Source organism: Stenella coeruleoalba (genome assembly GCF_951394435.1).
Source record: "Stenella coeruleoalba genome assembly, chromosome: 13".
Lineage (NCBI taxonomy): Eukaryota > Metazoa > Chordata > Mammalia > Artiodactyla > Delphinidae > Stenella > Stenella coeruleoalba.
In genome coordinates, this window is record NC_137159.1 from 53,191,562 (window position 1) to 53,209,839 (window position 18,278).

An 18,278-nucleotide genomic window follows, 5' to 3' on the forward strand; every position below is an offset into this window, starting at 1 on the left:
TAGAACGAGCCTAATAAGCCTCTGTGATTTTGGAGGAACTTGCCTCTCACTAACATTTTTACCCCTTTTGTTGAATTTCTTTTAGTGCCAGGAAGATTTAAATGCTAATATGTGGAAAGTTATATTTCATCAAGAGGCAAAATCAATTAGCCAACCCAGAAAAATAAATGACTAGTTATTCAAGTGGTTTCAGATTCAGATCACCCAGGGCCAGGCTAGTATAATCAAGCACAAAGGGACGCAAACTGGAGATCACAAGTCCTGTCTAAGAGGGGCAGCTGCTACTCATCTCCATCAGATTATAACATGTGGGGTTCTCTACCCAGATTGCTGTATCTTCCTATTTTTGAAAAACTGATAATCTGAATTTTTATGTAAAAAAATTTTGAGGTCAAACAAAATCATCTACAGGCCACATCTAGAAGTCCAGCAATTTGCAAATTCGGAAATAAGCTTTCTGTTTGGTTGAAGGCAAAGTAATGAAGAAAATCTTAAGGGTTTGGGATCTGAAATTGGGGAAAGTGTCACAAACAATCAAGAATAGTTTACTTAAAAAAATTAAAGGTATTCTACCAGTTTTTGATTGGGTGGGGGACAAATAGGAGCTTTATGTCAAGATTAACATTATTATTTTCTTTTTCTCTAAAAACACACTTTAGCTGCAACAGAGTTCATTCTCTGGGTATCTATTAATAGAGGAATACATTAAATATTACTAGAGGACTATTTCTCCAAGTAAGTGGTGGCATTGACTAGGACTTAGAAGATCTTTTTATATCGTACAGAGATTTCTTTTTGGTAATGAGGTATGGTCTCTACTTTTCTTGAGCTCAGCTTTTTCTATAACTAGAGCATTGGTTTTTACCCTATTAATTGCTACTCATAAATGAGTAGTGAAACTAATTTGGTAGGTCATTACCACTTTAACAAAAATGAAATAGAGAATAGAAAATATGAGTGCAGTTTCTGTGGTAAAGGTAAATATTATTTCATGAAACTATCATGTTTATTAATTGTTTATTAAATATGAAATTATATATGTGTATATACTGGGTTGCAAGGTAAAAATATTTCTTACTGAGGGTCACTTAAAAAAGTGAATCAAAAAATGATTATGGGGCTTCCCTGATGGCGCAGTGGTTGAGAGTCCGCCTGCCGATGCAGGGGACGCGGGTTCGTGCCCCGGTCTGGGAGGATCCCACATGCCGCGGAGCGGCTAGGGCCGTGAGCCATGGCCGCTGAGCCTGCGCGGCCGGAGCCTGTGCTCCGCAACGGGAGAGGCCACAACAGTGAGGGGCCCGCGTACCGCAAAAAAAAAAAAGATTATGATTATGGATAGTAAGAAACGTCTGAATTTTCTCTAAAGATGCCTTTCCTCTCCCTCATATGCAAGCCAGTAGGTCATTGGCCTTTTGTCGAAATGACCCTGGTAGGCTTCAGCCTCTGAAAACAGTCTTGGGCTACCAGGAATGTAGAAGACACAGAGGTGTGATCTAAGGACTGCATATTCTTCCTCATTAACTTGTAATCTTCTGCCTTTCTTTTTTTTCATAAGTAGATTTAGTTTTCTTTTCCATCAGTCATTTTTAGTAATTTATATTATCATATCTCTAACTTTTGCCCATCATTTTAGCAATACCATTATTAGGCAGAAATTATAAATCGTAACAGGTAATGAAATAGGATGAAAGGCTGTAATAATAATACATTCTAAAGTATCAAGGTTTTGAAAATCAAGGAGAAACTGAAATACTGTTTCAGCTTGAAGGAGACTGTAGACACCTAGCAATTACATAAAACCCATTCTTAGCTGAATTCACTATCAAGGACATATATAGGAACAATTGGTGAAACTTAAATGAGATCTGAGGGTTAGAATATATCAGTATTATATCAATGTTAATATCAATTTTAATTACCTGCTTTTGATGGTTATAGGAGAAGATTCTTGTTTATAGAAAATACATACTAAAGTACTTGGGGATGATGGTAACTTATTCTCAAATGGTTCAGAGCGGGGGAAAAGTTCTTTTTACCTTACTTACAACTTTTCTGTAAGTTTGATATAGCTTCAAAAAGAAAGTTTTAACATATAGGTCTTGTATATTATAAAAGTTTCTATTTTCAGGGCTGTTGCAAAGAAGACTTATAACACAATCCAAAAAATTAAGAAGGAGGGGAAGATGTCTGAGTGCTTGTTAAAAGCCTTGCTGAACTGTAAAACTTTTGAAGAACTAGAACACGTGGTAAGGAATCCTTTTTATCTTTTAATGTAATACTTACCTCAGTATATTATGATTTGGGTCTTATAGTTAAAGAGCTTGAAATAAAAAGCTAAAGTCATCAGCCACCATCATTATTTAATTCAATAAAATATTCTTTATTCAGTAAATATCTATTAAGCACTTTTTTGTGATAGGCACTTGGGTTTATTGGGTGGGCCAAAAGGTTCCATCGTTTTTTCCCATAATATGGCTCTCGTAGCACTTAGTTGTCTTTAACTTCATTCAAAACAATTTTGTTAGATTGTATGTGACAGCTGTCATATCAGCGTGCATTTAAAAAAAGGACTTATCAAAACTGGTGAATTTTTGTGTAGCCATTTTAATATTAAAGATGAAGGAAAAAAGCAACATTTTCAGCATATTATGCTTTATTATTTCAAGAAAGGTAAAAATGCAACTGAAATGCAAAAAGAGATTTGTGGAAAAAAAGATTTGTGCAGCATATGGAGAAGGTGCTCTAACTGATCAAACGTGTCAAAAGTGGTTTGCGAAGTTTCGAGCTAGAAAGTTCTCACTGAACAATGCTCCACAGTAGCGTAGACCAGTTGAAGTTGATAGCGATCAAATCGAGGCATTCATTGAGAACAGCCAACATTATACCACGCGGGAGATAGCTGACATACTCAAAATATCCAAATCAAGCGTTGAAAATCATTTGCACCACCTTCGTTATGTTAATTGCTTTGATGTTTGGGTTCCACATAAGTTAAGCGAAAGAAACCTTCTTGACCACACTTCCACATGCGATTCTCTACTTAAACGTAATGAAAACATTCTGTTTTTAAAACAAATTGTGACGGGCAATGAAAAGTGGATACTGTCCAACAATGTGGAACGGAAGAGATTGTGGGGCAAGTGAAATGAACCACCACCAACCACACCAAAGGCTTGTCTTCATCCAAAGAAGGTGATGTATATATGGTGGGATTGAAAGAGAGTCCTCTATTATGAGCTCCTTCTGGAAAATCAAATGATTAATTCCAACAAGTAATGCTCCCAATTAGACCAACTGAAAGCAGCACTCGACGAAAAGCGTCTGGAATTAGTCAACAGAAAATGCATAATCTTTCATCAGGACAATGCAAGACCGCATGTTTCTTTGATGACCAGGCAAAAACTGTTACAGTTTGGCTGGGAAGTTCTGATTCATCCGCCATATTCGCCAGACATTGCACCTTCGGATTTCCATTTATTTCGGTCTTCACAAAATTCTCTTAATGGAAAAAATTTCAATTCCCTGGAAGACTGTGAAAGGCACCTGGAACTGTTCTTTGCTCAAAAAGATAAAAAGTTTTGGGAAGATGGAATTATGAAGTTGCCTGAAAAATGGCAGAAGGTAGTGGAACAAAAGGGTGAATACGTTGTTTAATAAAGTTCTTGGTGAAAATGAAAAATGTCTTTTATTTTTACTTAAAAACCAAAGGCACTTTTTGGCCAACCCAATACAAAGATGACTAATACATAGTCCTTGTCTTCAAGGAATTCCCAGTTGAGTGGGGAAAAAGGAGAGTAGGTAACAGAAGCGTAAGCTTAAGGGAGAGTGTGCTGAGCTGGAGGCATAGATGTGAGTGTCTGCAGCATGTAATTGGTATTTGGAACCATGAAAATGGAAGATTTCACTCAAGGAGAGATCATGGGGTAAGCAGGTCAGGATAGACATTGAGGAACACTAACTTTTGAAGCATGGGTGGAGGAAGGGAGAGCCTAAGAAGGAGACATGGAAAGAATAGTCAGAGAAGTATGAAGAGAATCAGGAGATGATGATACCCATAAAAGATTAAGGAAGAGAGTCATAGAAGGAGGTAATGATCAATGGTTAAGTAATTAAATATAGCAGGGAGTTTTGGCAAGATAAGGACTGAAAAATGTATATTTGGTAATTAGAGGATCATTGTGGATCTTTGTGATACCACTTTCAGCAAGGTGTGTGGAAAGAGAAGCCAGGGGGCAGTGGGTTGAGGAGTGAATGTGGACTAAGAAGTAGAAGCATTGTGTGAGGACATCTTTTAGAGGAGCTTGCTTGAGTTGAGGACTTGCAGTCCTGGCAGTCCAAGCACTGAGTTTGTGTGATGAGTGAATCCAAGCAGATAGCTAACTGTAAGCATGTAGAAAAGTATAAAGAGTCTGATAAGAAACAACTGTTTTCGTACAACTTGTATTCTCTGTTAGCATTAATCTTTGAAGGAAGAGGAAAGGATTGAGAAGAGGATGTCTTTAGCATTCTCACATGTCCTCTAATTTTGTGTCCTAATTTTAACTTTTGCTTTTTAAAACTGAATAATTTGGTATGTTTTCTGACTTTTTTTCCTAGTCAGCACCATATAAAACTGGGAGCAAGGGCACCAAAGCCCAGAGAGCAAAGCAGCTGGGATTAGAAGGAGCAGCCAGGACACTGCTTGAGAATCCAGGGGACCTCAATCTGCTCTCTTACATTAAGCCCAATGTTAAAGGTACCAGCTTTACTTAATAAAGAGGTCGCTCCTGTTTCTTTCTTTTTTTAATTTGAAAACCTAGGTTAAAAAAATTGTTTCATTAAGTAATGATGATACAAAAGAATATTACAGCATATAAAGAGTAAATAATTCTAATAAAACAAATCCCAGTATACCTCCTGCTTAGCCATTCAGATTTCCTCTTTTAATGAAGTGCCTGTTCTACTCTTTTGCTCATTTTTCTATTGTGGTGTTTCACTTTTTCTTATTAATTTATAAGTATTTTTTAGATATTCTTGCTCAGTTACATGTGCTACAAATCTTTCCTCCCAGCTTGTAACTTCTCTTTTCACTTTCTTTTATTTATTTATTTGCGGTACGCGGACCTCTCACTGTTGTGGCCTCTCCCGTTGCGGAGCACAGGCTCCGGACGCGCAGGCTCAGTGGCCATGGCTCACGGGCCCAGCCGCTCCGCGGCATGTGGGATCTTCCCAGACCGGGGCATGAACCCGTGTCTCCTGCATCGGCAGGCGGACTCTCAACTGCTGCCCCACCAGGGAAGCCCTCTTTTCACTTTCCTTATGCTGTCTTTTGGTAAATAGAAGTTCTTAGTTTTATCATAGTTAATTTATTAATCTTTTCAATTTTGTTAATCTTTTCTTTTTAGATAATTGCTTCTTTTTCTTTTTAAAGAATTTCCTTTATATCCAAGGTTATAAAGATCCTCCTGTATTGTCTTTTAAATTTTTTATTCTATTTCTAAAAACTTATTTACTTATAAAAATCATATCTACTTTTTGAAAAGAACTTCAACAATTCGGACAGACATGGATTGTAAAGTGAAGTCCTACTTCCACACTTCTACTCTCCATGAATAAAGTGTTTGTCTTTTTCTTAAGTGAATCTTACTTTCACTTTGTGTGTGTGCGTGCACAGGAGAGAATGAGAGAGGAAGGGGGTAAGGGAGAGATATTTCTAAGAAGAACCCAAGGAAAGTGTCAACTGATACGTGTCAACGTATATTGGTTTTATTGTCAAAATGAGCCTTGGAGTGAGAGCTTTTTGAGTAAGAGTGGCTTTTTCCAGGGAGTGGAAAGGATTGAATGGGGAGATTGATGCTAGGATTGAATGGGGAGATTGATGCTCTGGTGATTACTACTCTCATTCTAGTTCCTTTTAGCCTTCCTTCCTTTAAGCTGGGAGAGTGTCTGTAGGGGGCAGTCTCTGACAACAAAATCTACAGGATATATGTACTAAACTGTAGAGAATAAGCATACCAAAATCTATGTTTATTTTATATAATCTGGCAAATGTGAATTTGCAATTAAAAAAAAAATTATGTGTCTGTGAAAATATGAATATCTGCTCATACACAAATACACACATCCTAATATCTATATTGAAAAGGGCAATAATGAAAAGAAAAAGCAATGGTAAATATTTGAATTTAGAGATGGGTTGAAATGAGTAAAATTCAAGTTTGTTCTACTTTTTTCGTTATATTTTCAAATGTTTGCAACTTTAATATTTTAATATTAACTGAGACCATATAGCCATGCGTTAAGATTAGCCACAGTGGGGGGCTTCCCTGGTGGCGCAGTGGTTGAGAGTCCGCCTGCTGATGCAGGGGACACGGGTTCGTGCCCCGGTCCGGGAAGATCCCACATGCCGCGGAGCGGCTGGGCCCGTGAGCCATGGCCACTGAGCCTGCGCGTCCGGAGCCTGTGCTCCGCAACCGGAGAGGCCACAACAGTGAGAGGCCCGCGTACCGCAAAAAAAAAAAAAAAAAAAAAGATTAGCCACAGTGGGAACTATCTGTGCCCAGTGATGGTATATTTTCTTATCAATAGAATCAAACGTTGGAGCTTTGTTAGATGTTAATGATTGTTAGATGCATAATGATTTATGGTCAGTTTTTATTTTTCTCTTCTGGTCTATTTTCTTTCCTTCCACTCTTCACCTCCTCTGGTACAAAGTTTTCCTTAGTTCACACACATACTGAGTTCCTACTAAGTAGGTTTGATAACATAAGGTTTACAAATTGTTTTCCCCTGAATGATGTGGGCTTTACAAAAGCCCATTGTTACAATTGCAAAATCTATAATTTCCTCTTTCTAGTCTCTCTCATTAATTGGTCTCATTGTAGGTTCCATCTTTACTACTGACTTCTCACCCTGGTATTCTCATTAAACTTCGGGTAATGATGCTGTGAGGTACTTTTGGACTCCAGGAATGAATGCATAGTGAGTGGTTTTCTAGGATAAAGACTGATCTAGTGAGAAAGCTAACACAAGAGCAGACACTTACTGACTCCTGACTATGCGCCACAGCTGTTGTAAGTCTTTACATATACAGTCTAACACCTCTCAAAGGTAATTTGTTCCTGAAAATTCCCTCATAGGGAAACTCTCTTAAAATGTAAACAGGATTCCTATTAATTTCAGTGGCCAAATTTCTTTCTTTAAATTTCTTTGGAATAAATGCAGTTACATCATTAGTTAAGATCAGTTGTCAGTTATCATAATACAACCCAACAAGGCATTTTCTCTTTATTAATTACTCTGTAAGTTTGTTCCCCTGTCCTCTTTGTCTTCTGTACTTGTTACTCACTAAAACCATACCCTCAGAAAAACATACTTATGATACTTAGTGCTTGTGTAATTCAAGTTTTAATGGAAGAAAAAAAAGAAGCTTTAATGAAAATAGAGCAATAAAGACAAAAGAAATAAATAATGCATTGCAAATGATCTCTCTCAGTGTATAAGTTGATATTGCAGGAGCCATAATGTACAAGACACACTGCTGTAAATTAGCAAACTGAAAGCACTTGGAGAGAACTTAATGTGCCATTGGTAGACAGTTCAGCTGTGAAGATGAACAACCACATAATGGCTCTTGTTTTGTGCTCATTTGAGGTTTGAGAAATTCAAATAGGTCATTGAAAATGTGAATAACTGTCTCATAAGCCAAAATAGGAATATTAATAAAATTATTTGCAAAGGAGAATTTTTGTAACTGGAATGAAATAGTATACCTTGGGATATGACTCTATTAATATATATTTCCTATAACCTATAATGCTTAATCCTATAATGCTTAATCTTTGTAAATACTTCATGAAGTAGATACTATTATTATTCCATTTTTATAGGAAACTGAGGCACAGAGAGAACAAGTAACTTGCCCAGGGTCATACATTTGGTAGATGGTGGAGCCAGGATTAGACCAGGCAGCTGGCTCCAGAGCTGCATTTTTCACCACTAGGTTATATGGTATGTTAAGGTCCTGTATTACTGTTTTTGGAGACTTGATTTTGTTGCTGAGGGAAGCTAGTCACTGCTATGATACTTTTCTGTCTTTTTGTTTGTTTGTTTTTTAAATTTTTATTGGAGTATAGTTGCTTTACAATGTCGTGTTAGTTTCCACTGTACAGCAAAGTGAATCAGCTACATGTATACATATATCCCCTCTTTTTTGGATTTCTTTCCCATTTAGGTCACCACAGAGGATACTTTTCTGTCTTAAGTTTGTCAACTTAGGGTTTTATTTTGACTGGAATAAATTTATTGTGATTTATTTATAGATTTAAAAACCAATCTGTAGTTCTTGCTTTTGTTTTCCCTCTTACCCTTCTCCTAAAGGGCTTTCAGCACTCCAGGATATTGAAACAGGAGTGCAGCATATTTTAGCAGACATGATTGCTAAAGACAAAGACACGCTTGACTTCATTCGGAAATTGTGAGTAACTCTTAGAGTTTTCTGCCTTGTGGACTCATGATGTTAAGGGTCGCATGGTTAGTGCTAACTCCAGTGTTCATTAAAAACTTAGTTTCAGACTTTTAAAAATTAAAATTTTTTTTTTAGTAGCACAGCTCTCTGCTCAAACAACAGAACCCGAATACATAAAACATAAAAGTAAAGTTGCTTTAATTGAATTCTGGGCAGGGAGCCTGGAACTCTGCCTGTTCATCCTCCTTACCCTGAAGCATCTTAGCAGAGGCCTCTGAGGAACACAGTTTAAAAACCACTGCACTGTGCAATATATGCTACAGAGAGATTCATAACCATTTAGAATGGGTGGCATTGCTTTTTAAACGTATTGAGTTGTATGCACTTAATTTTATAATGTTTACCAGTGGTTGGGTTAACTTGAGAATGTTTAATATCAGGTATGGATAAAAGTGCTGACGTCAAAATGAATTTTAGCTGATGGAGAGAGCAGCTTATCCATAGTATCATAGTCCCAATTTATAAGAGAGTAAAACCCTTTGACCTAGACCCTATTTGGGCTTATGGATTTTATGCCTCATTAAAAAAGGATATTATTTTAAAAACCTTATTTTTAGGCACTCTGTCCTTCCTGTGCTTCTGTGTATCAGAGGACAGGGTTTGGCAGAGGTCTACTCTTCCTCTCTCTCCACATCTCTAGCTGTGTGAGCTGTGCAGAGGAGAGTAAAGGTGAAAATGAACCGGTTGACTACTGTAGCTTGTCAGAGTTTTTGTTAATGTAAGGGAGAGAATTTTTCTTTTTCCTCAGTGGCCCTCACAGGAATGAGTTGAAGTAGGAGAATTGTGCAGGTTTTTAAATGTGTTTTTACAAGTAATTATGCTGCTGAAATTTGGTTCAATTTCATAAATTGTCATTGGAAGCTGTCCTAACACATCGTCTTGTTTCCCTTCCTTTTAGCTTTTAATTGGTTCTGACTCTCTAACTCAGTGGTTAGAAAAGGATGATATCTAAGCCAGAGTTATTAGTCTCTTGCATAACTGCAGATAGTATCTGAACTCATTTAGGCATTTTATGGGAGGATTGGGTTGAAATATAAATAGATCTGGAACACCTATGCTAGCATGAATAGGCGAGGAGTCCCCTTTTGATGGGTCAATAACATTTTTATAGTTGAGCATCATTAAAAAAAATCTCATGTGGTAAATCTCATTTAGTTTTTTGTTAATCTTCTTTCTATATAACGTGTTTCTTTACTAAAGCAGTATACTATACTATACTATACTATACTAAAGTAGTATAACTACTTAATGTTTGAATATTTGTGTATCTGAACAGGTGCCAAAATAGATATATTTGTATCCAGTCATCTCTGGCAAAGGTATCCTCAAAAAAAGTAAATGAAAAAGATGTTGATAAGTTTCTGCTCTACCAAAATTTTTCGTGCAACATAAGAAACATCCAACATCATCAGGTAAATAAGAAGACTGCTTATGCATGCTGATAGTAGTAATAATGATAATACCTCAGATTTGCTTATTTATTTACTAAAGAATTTTCAATCAACTATTTTCTTCCTTCATATAAATTTTTATAATATTGTTATATCCTCCCCATTTGACAAATGGGGAACTCAAGACCCACAGAAGTTAGTAAATGACACTGAGACTTACTAGCTGTGCTAACAGTATAACACTTCCGTATCTTGACTCTCTGGCTGGTGATCTTTCTTATTAGAGTTTCCTTCCCAGTATGCTTGGATTTGAGCTCAATTCTGGATCTTTTCCATGTGAAATACAAAATAGAGATAACTGATTTAGAATAAATAAAATATGAGAGATCTCAGTTATATAAATCATACTTATATCTCAGTCTTTTAATTTCACATTTCATTTTATTAATTTTTATCCTAATTGTAGTTATAGGTTATATATCTACATTGTGGAATGTGACTTTAAATCATATAGAAAAAAATTTTTTTTACAAACCAAAAATACAGTAATACTGACTTTTGTATTTACCTGTGTAGCTACCTTTACCAGTATTCTTTACTTCTTTGTATGCTTTTGAGTTACTATCTAGATTTTATTTCAGCCTGGAGGACTTTCTGTAACATTTCAGGTAGGGCAAGTAAACTCCCTCAGTTTTTGTTTATCTGTAAAGTCTTAATTTCTCCTTATATTTTAAAATTTATTTTTAATTGTGATAAAATACATATAAACTTTACCATCTTAACTGTTCTTAAGTGTACAGTTTAGTAATGTTAAGTATATTAACATTGTGCAACCAATCTCCAGAATTTTTTTATCTTGCAAAACATAGATTTTCTGAATATAGAATTCTTGGTTAACAGTTTTTTCTTTCAGCACTTTGAATGTTACCCCACTATCTTCTGGCCTTAATGGTTTTGACGAGAAATCAGCTGTTAACCTCACTGAGCCCTTGCACATGATGATTGCACTTGATTTTCTTGCTACATTTAAGATTCTCTGACTTTTGACAATTTGATTATAATTTGTCTTGCTGTGGATCTCTCTGAGTTTATTTTTCTTGGAGTTTGTTGTGATTTTTGGTTGTGTAGTTAGATGTTTCTGATCAAAATTGGGAAAATTTTGGCCATTATTTCTTCAAATATTCTTTGATCCCTTTTCTCCTGGGTCTTCCATTATATGTGTGTTGGCATGCTTGAGAGTGTCCCACAAGTCTCTTAGCCTTTGTTTATTTCTTTTTTTTCTTTCTTTTAATTCTTCTCAGACTATGTAATCTCAATTGACATATCTTCAAGTTTGCTGATTCTTTCTTCTGATTGTTCAAATATTGAACCCCTCTAGTAAATTTTTCATTTCAGTCATTGTACTTTTTTGCTCAAGAATTTCTCTTTGGTTCTTTTTTATAATACCCAGCTCTTTATTGATATTCTGTATTTGTTGGGATAACATGCTCATGATTTCCTTTAGGACTCTGATTTCCTTTAACTTTGAGCATATTTAAGACAGTTAAAGTGTGTCTAGTAATGCCGAAGTCTGAACTTCCTCAGAGATGGTTTCTGTTAATTTCTTTTTTCTGTAAATGGGTCATATTTTCTTGTTTCTTTGCCTGCCATGTAATTTTTTGTTAAAACTTGTCATTTTGAATATTATAAGTTGGCAACACTGAAAATCAGATTCTTCCCCCCTCCCCAGCATTTGTTGTTGTTGCTGTTGTGGGGTTTTGTGGTTTATTTAGCGACTTCTGAACTGTTTCTGTAATCTGTATTCTTTGTCATGTTTGGCCACTGAAGTCCCTGGTCTATTAGCTTAGTGGACAGCTAGTTACTTGACAGAGATTTCCTTCATTCCTAGAGCCAAAACAAATAACAACTTTCCTGGTCCTGCGTATTTGCTCTATGTTGGGGCACCCTTCAATGCTTAGCGAGGCTGTTTACAACTCTACCTTAGCCTTCACTTTGTCTTTGTGTGGAGCTCAAAGGTCAGACAGAGGTGAAAACTTAATGTCTTCCCAGGTCTTTTCAGAGCAGGTGTCTGTCTAGTCCTGAATGCGTGCATGACCTCTTAGATTTCCTAAAATATGTGGAAATTTTAAAAAGCCCCTTTCCTCTCAATTATCTCCTTTACTAGCCTCTTCCTTCCCAGGTTTTTCTGGTCTGTCTGATGGTTGCCCTGACTATAATCCCTTATCCCCAGGTGTTATCCCTTACCCCTTGAAACTGCAGCTAACACATTGCCTTTAAATACTTTGAACAAATGCCACCCAGGAGCTTCCTGGGGAAGCTCTGAGACAAGCAAAACAAAGGCAAGCTCTTGAGCCAAACCGTCAGGGAGCCATGAGACAGATCGAAACACATAATCACAAACTTTGGAGAATAAGGTCCATATTGCTCCCTCTGGTACTAGCAGAAGTAGGCTGTTATCTTCACTGCCACTGCTGAACTGCAGAGTGGAGGATGGTAAGTGGGTAAGTTAAAAGTGCTCTTTCACCAAAATTCTGCAGCTTCTTTAAGTGTTCCTCTGATTGTTGTAAGTTTTTGATTAGATTCCAGAGTTCTGAAAAAGTAGAATCTGGCAGTTCTTGCCAGTTTGTTGCTTTTGTAGAGGTTTGGAGTTTTGGAATTCCCTACTCCACCACTTTGGTGATATCACACCTGACAGCATCTTTAAAGTGTGGTGTGTATTACCCTGTTCTATTCCAAAACCAGCATGTGGCCTTAACCTTATGAACTGTCCTTCTTTATCTTGTTTAATGGTTTTTAGCTTGAAGTCTACTTTGGTATCAGGATTGCAACCTGTATTTTCTTAATGGAAATTGATTTCACCCTTGTTTTACTCTTAGCCCTACAATTATATGAAATGCTTGCCCTTAGTCCTTTTGCCAAAATTTTCCAGTCTTCTTTTAAGCTGATTGAAGCTTATTCTCTAGTCTAGTATGTAGTTGGCAAAGTTTTTCTGTAAAGGATCAGGGAGAAAATATTTTAGACTTTGTGAGCTAGATGCCTCTTCCTGCAGCTACACAACTGCCATTGCAGCATGAAAGCAGTCACAGCTAATACATAAATGAACGAGCATGGTTGTGTTTTAATAAAATTTTATTTATGAAAACAGATGTTAGACTGGATTTGGTCCATGGGCCATAGTTTGCTGGCCTCTGCTCTTGTATATTTCTCAAGAAGATTTTATGTGTATAGTACAGGTGTGCCTTATTCCGTAGTGCTTTTTGCTTTATTGTGCTTTGCAGATACTGTGTGTTTTACAGATTGAAGGTTTGTGGCAACTGTGTTTCATACAAGTCTGTTGGCACCATTTTCCAACAGCATTTGCTGACTTTGTGTCTCTTGTGTCACATTTTGGTAATTCTCTCAATATTTCAGAATTTTCCATTATTATTATATTTGTTCTGGTGATCGTGATCAGTGATATTTGACATTACTGTTGTAATTGTTTTGAGGTGCCATGACTGCACCCATATAAGACAGCAAACTTAATTGTTAAGTATTATGTGTGTTCTGATTGCTCCATGGACCAGCTGTTCCCTCCGTCTCTGTCCTCCTTGGGCCTCCCTATTCCCTGAGACACAATAATATTGACATTAGGCCATTTAATAACCCAACAGTGGCCCCTAAGTGTTCAGTGAAAGGAAGGAGTTGCACATCTCTCACTTTAAATCAAAAGCTAGAAATGATTAAGCTTAGTGAGGAAGATATGTCAAAAGCCAAGGTAGGCTGCAATCTAGGCCTCTTGTGCCAAATAGGTAGCCAAGTTGTGAATACAAAGGATAAGTTCTTGAAGGAAACTAAGACTGCTACTCTAGTGAACACACAAATGATAAGAAAGTGAAACAGCCTTATTGCTGATATGGAGAAAGTTTCAGTGGTCTGGATAGAAGATCAAATCAGCTGTAACACTCCCTTAAGCCAAAGCCTAATCCATAGCGTGGCCCAAACTCTATTCAGTTCTATGAAGGCTGAGAGTTAAGGAAGCTGCAGAAGAAAAGCTTGAAGTTAGCAAAGGTTGGTTCGTGAGGTTTAAGGAAAGAAGCCTTCTCCATAACATAAAAGTACAAGGTGAGGGACTTCCCTTGTGGCACAGTGGTTAAGAATCCGCCTGCCAATGCAGGGGACATGGGTTTGATCCCTGGTCCGGGAAGATCCCACATACCGCAGAACAACTAAGCCTGTGCACCACAACTACTGAGCCTGCGCTCTAGAGCCCATGAGCCACAACTACTGAAGCCCGCGTGCCTAGAGCCTGTGTTCCGCAACAAGAGAAGCCCGCGCACTGCAACGAAGAGTAGCCCCCACTCGCTGCAACTAGAGAAAGCCCACACGCAACAGTGGAGACCCAATGCAGCCATAAGTAAGTAAATAAATAAATATTTATTAAAAAAAAAAGCACAAGGTGAAGCAGCAAGTGCTGATGTAGAAGCTGCAGTAAGTTATGCAGAAGATCTAACTAAGATAATTAATGAAGGTAGCTACAGTAAACAACAGATTTTCATTATAAACGAAACAGCCTTATACTTGAAGAAGATGCCATCTAGGACTTTCATAGCTAGAGAGGAGTAAAATGCCTGGTTTCAAGGCTTCAAAGCTTCAAAGGATAGGGTCTTTCTTGTTAGGGACTAATGCAGCTGGTGACTTGAAATTGAAGCCAATGCTCATTTACCAGTGCTCTATAAATGGAACAACAAAGCCTGGATAACAGCACATCTGTTTACAACATGGTTTGCTAAATATTTTAAGCCCACAGTTGAGACCTACTGCTCAGGAAAAAAGATTCCTTTCAAAATATTACTGCTTATTCACAATATGCCTGATCACCCAAGACCTCTGATGGAGATGTACAATTAGATTAATGTTGTTTTCATGCCTGCTAACACAACATCCATTCTGCAGCCCATGGGTCAGGGAGTCATTTCAACTTTCAAGTCTTATTATTTAAGAAATGCATTTCATAAGGCTATAGCTGCCATAGATAATGATTCCTCTGATGGATTTGGGCAAAGTAAATTGAAAACCTCTAGAAAGGGGCTTCCCTGGTGGTGCAGTGGTTGAGAGTCCGCCTGCTGATGCAGGGGACACGGGTTCGTGCCCCGGTCCGGGAAGATCCCACATGCCGTGGAGCGGCTGGGCCCGTGAGCCATGGCCGCTGGGCCTGCGCGTCCGGAGCCTGTGATCCGCAGCGGGAGAGGCCACAGCGGTGAGAGGCCCGCGTACCGCAAAAAAAAAAAAAAAAAAAAAAAAAAAACCTCTAGAAGGGATTCACCACTCTAGATGCCATTAAGACCACTTGTGATTCGTGGGAAGAGATATAATATCAATATTAATAGGAGTTTGGAAGAAATTGATTCTAATCCTTATGGGTGACTTTTAAGGGTTCCAGACTTCAGTAAAGGAAGTAACTGCAGCTGTGATGGAAATAGCAAGAGAAACAGAATTAGAACTGGTGGCTGAAGATGTGAAAGAATTGCTGAAATCTCATGACTAAACTTTAATTGATGAGGAGTTACTTCTTACGGATGAGCAAAGAAAGAGGTTTTGTGAGATGGGATCTGCTCCTGGTGAAGATTGTTCAAATGACAACAAGTGATTTAGAGTGTTACATCAACTTAGTTGATAAAGCAATGTCAGGGTTTGAGAGGATTGACTCCAGGTTTGAAAGGAGTTCTACTGTGAGTAAAATGCTATCAGCATTGCATGTTACAGAGAAATTGTTCCTGAAAGGAAGAGTCAGTCGATGCGGCAAACTTCATTGTCGTCTTCTTTTAAGAAATTGCCACGGCCACCCCAGCCCTCAGCAGCCACCACCCCATCAGATAGCAGCTGTCAACACGGAGGCAGGACCCTCCACCAGCAAAAAGATTATGGCTTGCTGAAGGTTCAGATGATGACTATGACTTTTTAGCATTAAAGTATTTTTTAATTTTAAAAATTTATTTTTAATTTTTATTGAAGTATAGTTTATGTACAATATTATATAAATTATAGGTTACAGTATAGCGATTCACAATTTTAGGTTATACTCCATTTGTAGTCATTATAAAATATTTGCTACATTCCCTGTGTTGTACAATATATCCTTGTAGCTTATTTTATACATAATATTAGTAGTTTGTACCTCTTAATCCCCTTATCCTATCTTTGCCCCTCCTTCTTTCCCTCTCCCCACTGGTACTCTAGTTCTCTATATCTGTGAGTCTATTTGTTTTTTGCTATATTCACTAGTTTGTTGTATTTTTTATATTCCATATAAAAGTGGTATCATACAGTATTTGTCTTTCTCTTTCTGACTTATTTTACTTAGCATAATACTCTCCAAGTCCATCCATGTTGTTGCAAATGGCAAAATTTTGTTCTTTTTTATGGCTGAGTAGTACTCCACAGTGTGTATCTATATCTGTCTATCTATCTGTCACATCTTCTTTATCCATTCTTCTGTTGACGGACACTTAGGTTGCTTCCATATCTTGTCAATTGTAAATAATACTGCTATGAACATTGGGGTGCATTTATCTTTTCAAATTAGTGTTTTTGTTTTGGGTGTATACCCAAGAGTGGAATCCTGGGCCATATGGTAGTTCTAGTTTTAGGTTTTGTTTTGTTTTGTTTTTTAATTAATTAATTAATTTATTTATTTTTGGCTCTGTTGGGTCTTTGTTGCTGAGCATGGGCTTTCTTTAGTTGCAGTGAGCAGGGGCTACTCTTCGTTGTGTTGCGCAGCCTTCTCATTGCAGTGGCTTCTCTTGTCGCAGAGCACAGGCTCTAGGCATGCAGGCTTTAGTAGTTGTGGTGCATGGGCTTCAGTAGTTGTGGCACGCAGGTTCAGTAGTTGTGGCTCGTGGGCTTAGTTGCTCTGTGACATGTGGGATCTTCCCAGACCAGGGCTCAAACCCACGTCCCCTGTATTGGCAGGCAGATTCGTAACCACTGTGCCACCAGGGAAGCCCTAGTTTTAGTTTTTTGAGGAACTTCCAAACTGTTTTCCACAGTGGCTGCACCAATTTACATTCTCAGCAACAATGTACAGGGTACCCTTTTCTCCACATCCTTTCCAACATTTGTTATTTGTGTTCTCTTTGACGATAGCCACTTTTAATTTAAGGTATGTACATCTTTTTTTTTAGACATAATGTTATTGCACACCTAGACTAAAGTATAGTGTAACATAACCTTTATATGCACTGGGAAACCAAAAAACGTGTATGACTTGCTTTATTGTGATGTTGTTTTATTGTAGTAGTCTGGAACTGAACCTGTAATATCTCCGAGATATGCCTGTAATTCTGAGTTTTTACACAGTCACAATTGTTTCCTATGTCCTTGATACTTGAAGGATAGTTTAGCTCAGTAAATGTATATATTTTTAATAATCCAATGATTTTTTTAAATTTTATTTTTTATTTTATTTTTGGCTACGTTGGGTCTTCATTGCTGCACGTGGGCTTTCTCTAGTTGTGGCAAGCGGGGCTACTCTTCATTGTGGTGGCTTCTCTTGTTGTGGAGCACAGGTTCTAGGCGCACGGGCTTCAGTAGTTGTGGCTCGTGGGCTCTAGAGCACAGGCTCAGTAGTTGTGGCGCATGGGCTTAGTTGTTCCGCGGCATGTGGGATATTCCCGGGCCAGGGCTCAAACCTGTGTCCCCTGCATTGGCAGGCAGATTCTTAACTACTGTGCCACTAAGGAAGCCCAGTATAATATTTTTTGTTTGCACTTTCTTTCCTTAAGTTTGTCAAACGTGTTGCTCTGTTGTTGTCTTACTTTGCAAGTTTTTTTTTTTTGTTTGCTTGTTTTTGAAATCAGATGCCAATCTAATTCTCTGTTTCTTAGAAATGCTGAAGATGTGGGTCCTGTGTTGTTTTATTTATTCACTTTATTGGTTTTATAGGAGTATGAGGGGGGGATTTAGAATGAGGGGCCTGCCAGTGTTCTTTAAACCTGAAATTCCTCAATGAATCATTTTTTAAATTTACTTTTTCTTCCTTTCTGAATTTTACCGTTATAAGGAGAGGATAATGAAAAAGACGAGAATGCGTCGCTTTTCATTGATAATGTTTAGTTATCTTCCTTAAAAATGTAATTAAAAAAACTTACGGTGGTATAGATATGAAAAGGTATGTTATTATTCTGTGTGTGTGTGTGTGTGTGTGTGTGTGTGTGTGTGTGTAACATAACATGAAGAGTCTTCAGTTACGCTACAAATACTTCTTGAACACTTACTATGTATTGGTGCCTACTTGGGGTATGTAGATGACATGGTCCCTGCTGTTGAACTTTTGAAGTGTTTCTCTATTATATCGAAGTTGTTCTTTTTACCTTTGTGTACACTGTAAAATATGTGGTGAA

General features: G+C 37.6%; 1 protein-coding gene across 2 annotated transcripts in view; it reads left to right on the forward strand.

The window, feature by feature from the left end:
• The window catches only part of SRBD1 (S1 RNA binding domain 1), a 232,029-nt gene that overhangs the window by 22,794 nt on the left and 190,957 nt on the right, over positions 1 to 18,278 (forward strand). For both annotated transcript variants that reach the window (XM_079941094.1, XM_079941095.1), the window contains exons 6-9: positions 2,129 to 2,246; positions 4,597 to 4,735; positions 8,359 to 8,455; positions 9,783 to 9,918. In XM_079941094.1, the coding sequence (XP_079797220.1) occupies positions 2,129 to 2,246; positions 4,597 to 4,735; positions 8,359 to 8,455; positions 9,783 to 9,918 (490 nt within the window). The remainder of the gene's footprint in view (positions 1 to 2,128; positions 2,247 to 4,596; positions 4,736 to 8,358; positions 8,456 to 9,782; positions 9,919 to 18,278) is intronic.